Source organism: Tetrao urogallus, assembly GCF_951394365.1.
Source record: "Tetrao urogallus genome assembly, chromosome: 7".
NCBI lineage: Eukaryota > Metazoa > Chordata > Aves > Galliformes > Phasianidae > Tetrao > Tetrao urogallus.
Window position 1 is genome coordinate 12,017,694 of NC_136820.1, and position 14,534 is coordinate 12,032,227.

General features: G+C 44.5%; 1 protein-coding gene across 1 annotated transcript in view; it reads right to left on the reverse strand.

Annotated features, from left to right (window-relative positions):
• CMTM8 (CKLF like MARVEL transmembrane domain containing 8) overlaps positions 1–14,212 on the reverse strand; it is a gene marked incomplete at both ends in the record, with an annotated part of 35,329 nt that extends 21,117 nt beyond the window's left edge. Inside the window, one exon of the mRNA XM_079538433.1 lies at positions 14,048–14,212. Coding sequence (XP_079394559.1) covers positions 14,048–14,212 — 165 coding nt within the window. The remainder of the gene's footprint in view (positions 1–14,047) is intronic.
• Between the last annotated feature and the right edge of the window lie 322 nt (positions 14,213–14,534).

Sequence of the window (14,534 nt, forward strand, 5' to 3'; positions counted from 1 at the left end):
AAAATATTAATGCCAAAGGCAGAAAATTAATTGGACAAACTTGAAAACAGAGACTGTGGATCAGACATACTCTTGGAGCAGTCCTTGTCACCTTGCTCCACCAGCTCATTTTTTAGATTCTGCAGAAAAAAGCCTGCAAGCTTGAAGGGCTTCCCACAATGAGCCTGCTTCTTGTGATAAATACTCAAGTGGAGCACGCAGCATTGCAGAACAAAGTAAAAAAGCTCCACAGGATACCTGACACTTGAAATTCAAACTACCAAAGTCATAAATTAAGTATATATATGCCTGCATGTGAGCGAGGGTGTAATGTTCCCCCAACTGCTTCAATGGGCTTTCTGTAAACAAAGAACAAAACAACTGGCTGCAAACCTCAGCTTTCTAGTGCAAGGAAAGCAAGTTTCCAATCAAGAAAAAAAACCTTCATGGCCTGAAGACACTGGCTTATTCAGATTTAAATAAGTGACCAGGGATGATTTAATGCCCCTCAAGTCTACTTTACTTTTCTGACAGAGGTTGCTGCCCCACAAGGGTGACAGCTGCACACAAAGCTGCTCATGAATTACTGCACACTGCTGCTCAGCATAGTCAAGGTAAACAAATCACTGGTTTGGGTTATGGCTGCACACTGAACTGTGAGCAGCAGCCAACAGCATGGCACAGAGAACTTTTAAACTTTCTGCATGACAGAGCTACCAGCCTGGAGTTGGAGCTTCTGAATTTTCCTCCTGTAGTACATGAACAGAAAAATCAAGAAACGTTCAAGAACAATGAGCCCTTCTTGGCTGTTGCTCTCCCTGTAGGCATTTATGCCTCACTCTCCCCAAAAGAAAGCTAATAACCCTTGAGTTTTATGCATATTCAACTCCATTACTGTCTCTAAATCATATTTTCCAACAGAGACTTCAAGACATCTGCAAACCACTTGGGTTATCATGGATTAATACATGAATCCCCAACCTTTTGGCTTGCCTGGGCCACACTGAATGAAGAGGAATTGTCTTGGGCTGCATAAGTTGCTCCTAAAGTAATATCTCTTATTTATTTCCATGGAAACCACAGCACAGTAACACTGTTTGATAGAGCAAATTCTCAGCTACAAAACACTGTTTCTCAACATAGTCACCACCATTAGCTATGCATTTTCTCCAGCAATGAAGGAGGTGGTGACTTACTGTTGCCACTGCTGGAACACACCACCCACCACCTCACTGTGCCACCATCCACCCTTTGGTCCTCACAGACATTCACCAGGTGCTGATGAATGTCAATGGGCACCATTTTTTTCCGCATGGAGGAATTCAATTCCACCCTTTTACTTCATACACACTTCCATGTCAGATGGCATTCTGTCAGACTGCCCCTCTGCTGCCATCTGTCACAAGGCAACAACACGTAATGGGATACTGGTGGGAAGGTTCAGCCTCTGCTGCCAACATGTACCACCAACATCTGCATCTGACATCTTGGGCCAATGTAATGAAATAGGAGGCATTACTTTCAGAGCAACCCTCATAAAATACACAATATTACTAATGTATACGTAACAAAACACCTTAAATTCTAATATTTTTCTTAAAATGTTAATAAAGAGAGGAACAAAACCATAAATCCAGTGGGATATTTGAACATGTTTTTGTGACACTAATGCATCAATCAGGTTTAGCGGCAGTGGCTGCAGTTCTTATTAAGCTCTCAAGGTGTTCTTCGGAGACTTTTGATGAAATTTTTCTCTTCCTATGCTTCATCCTTGAAAACAGTTGCTACAAATGTGCGTGCTGCCAAAAAGTGATGACATGAATAAAGTGTGATTGTAAAGCAAAAGATATTTTTCTCTGTTAAGATAAGGATTATGAAAGACTGGCAAAGAGACATGATCAGATTTTTGAGTTGAATATCTGATTGCAACTCTCTATGATCCATTTGAAAATTTCCAGGTCATGTATTTACGTGGACTGAAAATGGTGTCACAAACATAAATTGACAATATTTTTTTTTTTGCAGTCTTGAAACCTATTCCCAAATTCCATCATCAAAACAGAAAGAACGACTGTGTATTTTTCACTGTTCAGAGCACTGTATCTAGCCAGTGTATCACGATGCATACAACTATCTGCCATCTCTTGAGTCAGCTCTGCACAGCATTGCTCTCCTCGTGCGCTGATTTCAGCCAGCACAGGGTTAATAGAGCACCTGTCGTTTGGTTGTTATTGATTGATGGGTGCATGCCTGGGACCAATCTGTAGTGAAGAGCCACCCCCCTTTATAGCATGGGCCTTGGCCATGCCACATTGCCAGCCATGCTGCACTACGGGTTGGACATGCCTGATTTAGTGGGACCCCCATGCCTGGGCAATTACAAGTCACAGTGGAAAGTATTCCTTCTACATTGACCTTCCTGCTCCTCTGCAGGCACAGCACTTTCCTTTGGACAGGCATGCTGTTAGCCTGCAGACCAGTACAACTCCCAAAGATATCAGCAAAGAGTGCTCACCTTCCTAGCACAGATTGGAATTTTGTTCCAAAGAAGACAAGCCAATCTCCTCATCCTGAGACCCAAATAAATCTAAACAAAATACAAGCACTGCATGCTTGCTCTCCAGCCTGCCTTACCCACTCACCCTCACCCATCACTGATGCTGAGGCAGAAAGTCAGAACACGTGACTACGCCTCAAGTCATGGCTCCAAGCATAGCACAGATCAAACTGTGTGAGGAAAGGACACTACCAGCCACCGGTGGACAAGTCCATCTCAGATCACAGCTTGTGGTTTAGGGACATAGGAGTGGGGTCCATCTCTGTCTTGGTGCAGGCGGCCATGAACAGCAGGCAGCTGGTGGTACCAATTCCCAAAAGTGCAGCAACCGACTTCGCTGCGAGATGTTTGCATTTGATCTGCAGTTCAATAACAGCAAGTGATACAGCGTGCATGCCACATTACAAGGGAGAGAGCTCAACATAATGCAACAACAGCCAAGGAGCCGAGGGGGTTACAGGCTGAAGCTTTGCTCTAGTTGCAGGCTCTGCTCCCATCCAAGCAGCTCTTTTGGAAAATCAGAGCCTTTTCCTGTAGTTTTGTTTAAATTACAACATCCCCAGTATATACAACCAACTAAATGATATTTACTTAGCTCACTTCCACACCTTTCCACTTTCCCTTGCCTCGTATTCAGACCACAGCTTTCTTTCCAGTATTTTCATCCCAATGATTACAGTAGAGCAGATACAATAAGGAGGTCTTACCACTCTTTGTTCAAATACACTTTGGTGATTATTTCAGCTATCTACCTCCCACTCAGAAGCGCCTGTTTTTCCACTGAGGGGGAAGGGAAGGCCAGGAGCCAGTAAACTGATATTGGCATTTTCTTTAAAAGGTCTGTGTGCAGGGTCAGAGCTATTTAGTATGTTTTCCCCAGAAAGCATTATTTTTGTTGTTTCAAGTCAAAGGCAGAAAATTAAATCAAAGAAGGAAAATTCTTTAGAAAGCTCAAAACCAGTAAGCTACAAAAAGAAGTACTTTACAGATTGCCTTACTTCAAGCTACCAACTATTCCCACATTAAAATCCTCACAGTGAAAACAGCCCACTGAACTGTGCAGAGACACATCCTATAACTTCCTACAGCAGACAAATCGCAGATCTAGCAAACAGAACTGCAAGCAGAAAGGAATTAGGCTGCTGAAGCACTTCATTAGCTGAGAGCTTAGCTAGATCACACAAAGGGAAAACAAAGAACACTGCAAGTGAAGTGATTTGCCTTTGATACAGGAGAATGCTTATACACGCAGCCTTATATTAATCAAGTGATGAGGCAGGAAAGTCATGGGACACATTTCATGTATTGGATAGGAACACATTTAGATTGATTTCTGTGACACTGTGCAGCTTTGATACTTAGGATTTATGAACATCCTGAAGGTGATGTGGATGTAACAAAATGACTAATGCTTCACCATGAAGCAAGGTACTTGTATCTGTAGCATACACGGCCACAGGCAGCTTTAAGGAAATACATACATTAGACATGTGAGTTACAAAAGGGTATGTCTGAGGAAGAATCGGCAGTTTTCCTTTTTGCCACCAATCAGCAGCTCTGTTTAAGCAAAAAACAAAAAACAAAAACAAACGAACAAAAAAAATCCAAAAAAAAAGCATGCACAGAAGGGGTAAAGAACCTTGCAGCAAGACTTTGCTTTGAAGCAATTTTACTGAGCCTTTCATTTTCCCCAAGTCAGTTTCAGTACAATAGGTCAAACAAACAAAGGGTAAAGACTTGGGCCCCTCCCAATCTCTACTTAATTTGACACCAAGTGCTGCACACAGAGGTCTCAGGGAGGAAAGCCTGGAGGAAGACAATCTCTTTCATTAGACTGATCTACAGCGGAGGCCAAAGCAACAACCCAGGAACACTTCTTTCTTCATCACTGAACGGAAGGAACAAAGCTGATCCTTCACCAAAGGCAACAAGTGGGTAGGAAATGACAGTAGGAAAGGAGCTGCTGATCTGTAGGAGCTCAGCAAACAACAGGCGTGCTGATGAGCTGTGCAACCTCCTTGGAGCCAGGCTGCCCTGGTCCTGGTGTTTCATGCACGGAGATGTCGGGATGTCTGAAGTCAATGGGAATTTTACAACAGATTTTAATAGTATCAAAAACCAAATCATTATAACCTTCTCTTCATAATAACTGTTTCGATTCCTGTCAACTCATCTGGACTCTCTTTGCACCTTGGCTCAGGATCATCTTCTTGTTTGTGTACATTGTCTATATGATAGAGAAATAACAGCCCGCACAATTCAAAATCATGCGTTCTAAAACACAGTTCTCCCTGATATTTTGTTGTACATGAGACCTAAATTGAAGAGGTATATTGAAAAAAAATAAGATTAGGAGAAAACAGTTTTGAAATGACAATGACTGCAGGCATAGTTCTGGGGCCTTTAGGGGCTAGCATTCAACTCCTCCATTTAGTAAGACAGTGAAAACAGAACGTAACTGAGCTTAGAGAATTCCATTTCATTTATTGCTCTGTGCTCTGTTTAATTTTAACTTGACCTGGCGAAATACTTCTTAAGATTCCCCATCTCATCCCTGACACACTGTCCTGATTTGCTTACTTTAGGCAAACATTTGCTAGACAGTCCTCTGTTACTGCACAAAGAAAACATCAAGTTCTTTGTGCAAATGTCTGGTCATGTTTCACGATGGTCAAAGTCTAAAACGAAATCCCAAATGTGAACAAAATGTTTGTAAACCTTATTCTGCGTTCCTACCCTCATTTTTGCTGAGAAAGGGCAAAATCATTAAACAACTGCAACAAATGACAAGATGCGGTTAGTAACATGAGAAGTTGCTTATCACTATTTCACTCATCACTGAACTATAGTAGTGTAGGCTTGTGTCATATCTTTAAAGCTAGTTTTATACACATTTACACGGAGATCACAGTTCAAACAGAAATTGCTCCACAAGAAATCCCATCAAGTGGTATCATTTGGTATTTAGACTCTGAAAATAGCCAAATTCACATGCATTAGGACAAAAAACCAACCAGCCAAACAAAACAAAAATAACACTAATAATGTGCTGTTTGTAACAGTGCCACACCTTAGCAGTGCCCAGCAGGCAATCCACAAGAGACGTAACGGTTGTGACTGTCCCGTGCATCCCAATGGTCACTGCTTATGCACACAGTGAGGCTCCAAAATATAAATCAGAAATTCCAACAGAGATCCTGCTTTTCCATGTGTTCACCCATTTCTTACACCAAAGTACTGTTCAGCTTTTTCAAAAATCCTTCCTTTCTGGGAGATGGTGGTAGGTCTGACCAAAACCCAGTCTGTCCAATCTGCCCCATGTCTGTAGCATTCACAGTTCAGCCTAAAGCATGTTTATTTAAAAGTAAGCCCCTTTAGCAATGCAAGAAACAAACATGCTACAATAATTCACCAATAACCTCCTAAATCATTGTATTAATGTTGCAATATTGTTTTTAAATGCCACAGTACTTTATCACAGTTTTGTCCAGCTACAGTTTTATCAAACCACTAATGATGGATGTCTTACAGTGAGCAGAGCCTGTTCTTTCAGCTGCCTCACATCTCTTACTGTAAGACCCTGTTTTGCCCTATTCTTATGGCAGGAGCTGCGCCTTCTATGTGGTCTGTGCCAAGCCCAAGGAAAGGCTGTCCTGATGGAGATCCTGCAAAGCAGACCTTCAGCAAGTTGTCCAGAGCAGTGGGGCAGGAAGGCTTGAAGGAATGAAAGAACCAAAACCTCCATCCCTTCTCCCTCCCCACCCCGTCCCCCCCAAAGAAAAAAAAAGCCACAATGAAAAACCTTAAAAAATCATAAAATTATGACAGGGACAAAGAGGCAGAGGAATGAGCAAGCCAGAGGTAGGCACAACCATATGTTAAAATATCTTTCTGTTCAGTAAGCAACAGTGCCAGAGAGAAAGTTTTTCACACATCTTCATTCTATCCCTAGTAAACACACATGGTGCTGCAGTCTGTAATTACAGGACCACAGATTTTCCTCTCCTCTGTAGCATCACCTGCGTGCAGCAGCAGACTGGATAGCTGTCTTCAGAATTTTAAAGAGATTGCACTAAAATTGAAGTCAAAAGCATCCATTTCTTGCCAATTTTTTTTCTGGAAAACTGCTTCTTTTTTCCCACAGTACTTAACTTGCACTTTGCTTCTTTTGAACATAGCTCTTACTGACTTGGCTATGACTGCAAATAATCATTTCTTTTGCACCTTAGACCCAAAGTCAGTGACCCAGAAAACAAGGAGAAAAGGGAGGACACTGAAAAGCCCACCTTATTTGCTCAAGCATCTCACAGGAACAAAGCGCTGCAGGCGAAAGATAAAACTCAGATTTCCCATGGAAGCTACTGGCCGAGAGAGCACCTTTTCTCCTTGAGTGATCCCTTTCCTTACTCACATCTGCCTTCCTCCAGTGCTGTACAGAACACGCAATACTCTAGTCCACTCCCAGGAAACCTCCCTGCTCCATAACTGTGACAGAAGCTCCTTGATGAAAGCAGCATGTATCGTAGCTGTGCTCTGAGCCTGCAGAAGACAACCGTGCATTACTTTATGCCTTGTGAGCTACATCAGCAGCAGCAGGCACTCATCTACCCACAGGATCATCCTCCCTCACCTGATCCTGTCAGAGCTCGCTCTGAAGAGTCTCCAAGTGGACACAGCCAAGGCAGATTTTATCACTTAAGTGCCATTTTAAAGATACATTGTAGAGGTTTAACTTTTGATGGAGGCTTCTTCTGGCTGTCCCTCTGCCTCTCAGCGTTTGACTCCTGCCAGATACATCCTCAGCGTCTTGATTTTTAAGTTTCTGCCATACCTCCTCATATTTCAAAACTGCACAGCCTTGTGTCAGCTATTATCTGCAGCAGGAGTTGCAGCCTTGGGAATAGCGTGCTGGTCAAATGAAAAGAGATGAGGCTGCTAAAATACATGTGGAAGGAACTCTTTAATGTGTAATCACTACACATACATTAAAGGGGGGAAAAAAAGGATCTTGTTAGTGGCTGTCTCGTTTCCAAGCTAAAGGAATGGAGCCTGTGCAGAACAGTGTCACCTTGAATCCATTTAAATGCAGGCCTGGATAAAGCAGGCACATTTGAAGCTGATGACAGAAACCAGTCTTGTTTTCAGGTACGAAGCAGAGGTTTTTACAGGTTTCCTTTTAATTTGCGCACATCGGGCTATCAGCTAAACACAAACAGCAATTACTGGAGATGATGATCAGAGAGCGTTTCCCCACACAGCCCCCTTCCAGCCCTAATGAGGATTTTTCAATACGTTTGTTCTTTGTAACTAAATGATGATATATCCAAACACCGCAACAACAAACTGCTGATTATAACCATGCTTACTTAGTTCATCTCCATTCTACAGAGTCTGATTTTAGCGCATCTCAGATTGAACAAAACCACCGTGGCTGCCCAGAACAAGCTGCTGTTACAGCCTTGCTCTAATGACAGCAGCGTGATGAAACCCTTTTTGTTTTGCTTTGGAGGTTTTGTCCCAGCAAACTCGTGGTTGCACCCGGATCATTTGCACGCATACACCTTGCAAAAACAACGGGAGTGAACACTCATTCTTGTGTTCTAACTCGGTAAAAGTGGAGTCATGCTCAGGACAGATTCAGTGAAGGACGAACCAGGCTTCCAGCTCTCCCATTTCACTCATGTAAGGTTAGCTCCAAGCCTTCCTCTGGCCAGCCCCAGCTCCCACAGAAAGCAGTGACTCAGTGCTCCCGATCCTTCAGAAACAGGTGAATCAGTGCTAGCAGCTTCCACAGGAACTGGCTGAACAGAATGCCTCGCCAAAGATTTGGCAGGCGCTAAAATTCATTTGTGAGTTGATCCTAGAAAAAGAGGGCTTGATGCTCTCTCCAAGGGCAGTAGTTCTAATGCTTTTCTGGAATGGAAACAGGAACAAGTGCAGAAATATCACACTGCACAGCGCTGGCTCTCCAGGCACACATGGGAGTGCTCCCTGCATCCTAGAGCTGGGACTGAAAGGCATCTGCTGCTGCTGCGGGGGGTGAAGCACGTTGCTAATGGGTAAGACCAGCAATCAGAAAGCTGGGGGTCTGTTATGGTTCTGACCCCCAGCCCATTCACCTTTCTGCCTTTCTCCTTTCTCTGTTTGCATTTTTACAGTGTTACCAGCAAATGCACCACTTCGTCATGCATGGCATGGAAAACAGATTTTTTTCCTGGCCAAGCAGCCATTAGAAATACTGGGAGGACTATGCATTTTAGCTACAGAAGGAAAAAAAAACAAACAAACAAAAAAAAACCAACAAAAAAAACAAAAAAACAAAAAAACAAAAAAACAACTGCCTTTGGATTGCATAAGAATTTTTGTAGGTACAGAGGAAAATGATTGTTTTCTAGAGTTTGGCAGAGGTGAGGGAGAAGGAATCGTATTATATTCACTATCCACCCAAGAACGAAATTGATGCTTAAGTATGTCTTTAAAGCATTCTTCTCATCAAGAGATAATGGCATTTCATAGATATTCCACCTTAACCTTGAGATATTGAGAATATTTTGCATTTTTGACCTTTTGTAAAATATCTGCATTCAATTTGAAAGGCATTTTCACCCTCTTACCATGTCAGACTTCATACTGCTCAACCTGCACTTGGAGCACATTTGACACCATTTCCAAAGCTTCTGTTTTCTTGTGTGTCACCAAACATTTTTCTCCTCCCAAGGAAACACCCTGACCTTGTCCAGGAAATCAAAAGCCTCTAGGAAACAGAACTCAAGTGAACACTACGATCCTGGAAGCAGATGGAAGTCACACAGATGTACGAATGCATGACACCAAGGATGACAGCGATTAGTGATGGAACGATGGCACCTGAAATAAGTGAGAACTGAAACCTGACTTCAGTGAAAGTTTTGGCTGATCAAGAATAAAGGATAGAGCCCAGACTTTGTACTGTATGTTTTCTTATTCATGTGCAGAAAGATGAAGCTGCTGAATGAAGTGATTGATGAGAACAGAGTAGCTTTTTCCCTCAGTAGTTCCAACTGAATCATTTTAAGACCACGCTTATGTGCACCTCTTTCAGGCAAAGCACTTGTTCAGCACATCAGAAGATGCCTCAACATTGTCACCTTCATGCATGCAGACACGTTTTGATTGCAGTAACAATTTTATTGCAAAAAAGGAAAAAAATCTCTACTGCCAATGATCCCAGAGAAAGTGCTGGGGCTGCTCAGGTGAGGGAAGGGGCTTCAAGAATCTCTCTCTGAGTTTCTGAGGCTGTTCCAAGAACTAGGGGTGCAGGAGCATGGCATCTATACAAAAGCTCTGAACTGCAGGCAGAGAAAAAGCAAAACACAAGGACAACTTTAAGAGCTAAGTATAATTTATGTCTTTTGAGTATTCTATAGTACGTGTTCCCACTGTTTTTCTTAACGTTTCTATGATTTCATTGCTAACAATTCAAAACCTGAAAACCCGTTAAAGGGTTCTACTTCTACTTCTACTTTGGCTTCTACTAAAAGGGAAAAAGAATAGACATTTGGAAATGACAGGTTCTGCTTTTGGTAACTTCTATGTTTCAAATTTGACAGTAACTATTTAACATTCCCAGGCTCACCATTGCACTGGAATAAGCAAGTTAAACAAGATTTCCTGCCTGAACTATGCCTCCAAAGGTTCATTTGAAGAATAAAGAAACAGTCGTCAAAATTATTTTTATTCCCCAGAAATGTAAATGTGAAGCACAATTTTATGTGGTGCCAGTAACATAAATAAGCACCTCTCAAGCTTCTATTTCAAGCACCTATTGCATTCTGGGCATTTCACACGAAGAGTAATGTATAGCTTTAATCTGTACAGTACAAGGAAACATGACTGCAATTACAATTTACTCAAAATTACACCATCACAAGCTTTCGCTTGCAGCTGCAGCATAAAAACCTCCCAGACCTTTTGCAGCTAGGTTATATTTGGTTTTGTTAGGGACAAATAGCCATCACGAGCCTTAGAATGACCGGGGCAAGTTTTAAGAGAGGATCTGCATCTAGCAACACACTGGTGTGAGGCAACAGTCTGAAGAAATCAATGTAATTGTGCTGGAAAGTAAATACCTTTGTAACCACATCCACGGCAACCACAAAAACTTCACTTCTGCAAAGTGATCAGTAATGCTTGACTTGAGGAACTGACTGAGACTCAGGAGGTATTGCTTGCCACCATTAATCAGAGCCATAAAATTCCCACAAACAGTCTTTCTGAGCCATCACTGTATGGAAAAGAAACACTCAGCAGTCATCTCTGGAAATTACTATACTTGCTTCTTTCCAAAATCTAAATGCTCCTTTTTAGGGAGCATGCTATGGGAATCAGTACCTGCTACCTTCTGCAGGATGCACTTCTACTGCAGCATTAACTCAGGTGATTGACTGCTGAAGTCACTGAGATGCAGAGAAATTCCTTCTGCTGCCAACAACCACCCAGTGCACTGAGGGCAGCAAATACAGATCTCCTGAGTCAGGAGCCACTGCCTTGCTCATCACACATCATGACTTCCGTGTTAAACTAATTTGGATAAACTTCCACACAGCAAAGCTGCATTTTACACCAGTTCTCAAAGGCCTCTCTTAGAAATCCAGCAGTATTATAAACCAACCCCAGTTCTTTCCCTAGCAAACGGCAGGAAGCCTTGCACGCCCTCTGGCCGCATAGAAGGCAATGGATATCTGCCATCACCTGGTAATTTACAGCCGACACCTCCACCTGCAGCTCTGTGCTCACTCACTGGATGTGCAGTTCCAGACCCAAAGGCATTACAGCGTGAGGCTGAAACAGGTGTGGATACACAGCTCCATCACTGCTGAATGTGCATGGCCAACTCCACCCCAGCTTTATGCTCGCTTTAAGGCAGTTACATAGAGACAGATAATACCTTACCCATCTGTCTTTATAAAGCCAACGTATCTTGAAGCAATTGGAAGCAGCAGGTTGAGCTAATGGCAGATGTGTGTTTTACAGCACAGCAAAGAACATCCTCCTAGGAGCTGGTAAATCTGAATGTACCATATCTGGTTACCAGCCCACCTGGAAATGCACACAGCCATTACTCATCTTCACAGCACCCACGCTGAGGAGGAGAAGAATAACAGAGATTTGCCCTTTATCTACACAAAGAGAGCTCTTGTTTCAAAACCAGCAGCCACAAACTTCAATGTGCACATTGCTGATTGACAGTGGCAGTAATCAAACATGCAGTGCTAATTCTTCAGTGCTCCTGCTTCAAGCCTCTGGCTTAGCTTTAACACAGCATCCTAACAAACATGGTGTCTAGCTGATGAGTGGGTGAGCAATGAAAGCTGCTCCTAAAAGCATTCCCATTCCCTGCCCACCTAGCTGGTGTCTCAGAGCAGGGCAGCAGAGGCACAGCTATGTAGGCGCCTACACAGCTGCTGCAGCTCAGAGCATGGCAGCAGACTGAAAGCAATCCATCAGGTTGAGAATTCCCAAGGTGAAATACAGACACAGATACAAGCCCGTCCCATTTACAGCTTTGCAACTTTTTAGCAAAGGACAGCGGCTGACAGCTGGGGGGTCAGTGCTGAGGGTCAGAAACACCCTGAGCAGCCAATCTGTACAGGCATGACAACACTTTGAGACACACTGGATGATCGGAACAGTGGAATTGATGGATTCGGTGCCAACTTGAAACCCAGATCTTATATGAAGCTAGCCATGCTCTGCTAAAGCACACTTCCTCTCAGAAAAAACATCATACAGAATTAGTGGAAATGGTTTAGCCAAAATCCAGTGTCTAATACACACACGCACATATATAAACATTCAAATAAAATCATTTGATTTTAATAACTTCAGTTAATTCCATCTAAAAGTATTTACTAGTATATTTGTCTTTCATTTCACAGAACAGCATCTTCACCTCCTTTAAAATAAATGGGGCTAAAATTATCAGTTAAACTGAGAACCATTGGAATTTCCTTGTGGATGCCACCTTTCAGTACTTCTGTAGGCTTGCCTTAATGCTGTTAATCTGCTATCAGAATTGTCCTCCTTTCTCTCAAACAGCCCATCACGAACATGGATAAGTTTATCTACCTCAGAGACTTCCATCGGCTCCCCTGAGCTAGCAGGGACCACACATCTTCACTCTGTTGACCAGCAAAAGCATGTGAGTGGAAGTCTGCAGTGAAGACACAATTTTTTGTTGGCCTACAAGGTCAGGTAGCTTTGAAGTTCTTCTCAAAGCTGCCAAACATATTTCCCCTGAGGTACTTCTAAAATTCAGACCAAACTTGACTCTAAGTGTCAATGTTTAAAGAACTCACATCAACATGCTGGATGAAGAATCATCCTGTAATTATTCTACAAGCCAGGGATGTGTGAAGGAAACAAAGTCCCCAAGAAAACCATCAACACTTTGCTTGGAAAGGAAAGCCACACAGGTATCATCATCTGTCATCCCTAATGGGAAAGCACACATTAAAGGGTCAGTCATTAGGAGCCTATCCATGGCCATGGAGCTTCATCCACATGAACATGGAGCTTCATCCACAGCCGACATACAGCCAGGCTCCAGTGGGGTGGGGAATGCTCCAGACAACTCTTAGAGTTTGGATGATGTACAAGAAAAGTTCAGAATTTTGTTGTAATTGGTAACTGAAAAAGAATGGAAAAGATGCTTTTCTTTCCACAACTAAGACCTTTATTCACAGATGTCCCACACAGCAAAGCCTCCCCTACATCTAACCCTGGAAACCCGCCTACAGTCAAACACCTGAAGATTCTCTGGGTTATCTTACTGGAAAGGTAGCAAGCAGGAGTTGAGCCACAAGCACGACTGAAGCACAATGTTTCCAAATGGAAATGAACCTGGTTTAGTACGCAGTATTTCCACCACCATCAAAGCAAAAGCAACACAGGGAAATTCAAAGAAAACTGGCCAGGGCAACAAGCCCTTTAAGCTCCTCAATTACTAGCAGTGCAGATGAGCAGGCTCAGAGATGCCGTGTGTCTGCTGCTTAACACCGAGGTGGGCACCCCGTGCCACCTGCCACCGTGGTGCACAACCGAGCCTCAGCACGTGCCTGCTTGCATCTCACCAAGCCCTGCAAAAAAACCCACGGGGCTCCCATCCCTTCTGGCTCGCACATCTATCTAATGACTGGGATCGCAGGGAAATGTTACTGACTACAAAACGGAGAGAAGCCGTGTGACTCTGGCACGCGGCTGTCGGTGCGCTGTGACACAGAAGCACACGCAGCCTGCGGAGTTCAGAGGCGCCTCCAGAAGTCACTCGGCAGCCCGAACCGTCCCCGCTACGAGGGCTGACGGGACCGCGGGCTGCGGCCGGCGCTAACTCGCTGCCACCTGACCTGCAGCGCCCTGCAGAGCTTGGTCACCCGCTGATGCGTTTTTCAGGCGACCAACTCGTTTAAACTAAAGCAGAACTTCTTACAGCGACGAGAGCTGCCGTGCCCCCCCGCCCCGCCCCGCACTCACTATCTCGGCCACCATGAGGAGCCCGGGCGGGGTCCGCAGGAACTCCCTGTCGTAGGCGAGGGTGCTGGAGCTGGCCGACAGGTTGGCGGTGAAGGAGCTGCTGGTGGTGGTCACGGTGTGGGAGCGCGGACGCGGCGGCTGCTCCAGAGGCGGTGGCGGCTCCATGCTTCGGGGCTGCCCCGCGCCTCCCGGCCGGCCCCGAGCCCAGCGGCGGGGCGGGGGCAGCGGCGAGGGCGGCCGCCTCCCGGGCGGCGGGAAAGGCTCCGCCGCCGCCCCGCTTTGTGCGGCCCCGGCGCCGCGGGGGGGAGAGGCGGGCGCGGGGGGCGCAGCGCCTTCGGACGGGCGGCCGTGTGGGGTGTGCGGGTCGGGCTGAGTGGGGAAGGGGAGCCCAGCGCGAGGGAGGGCTGCGTGCGGCCAAATAGTGCAACCAGCAGGAGCAGGGAGGAGATCGTCCCTCTGTGCTACGCACTGCTGAGGCCGCGCTCCG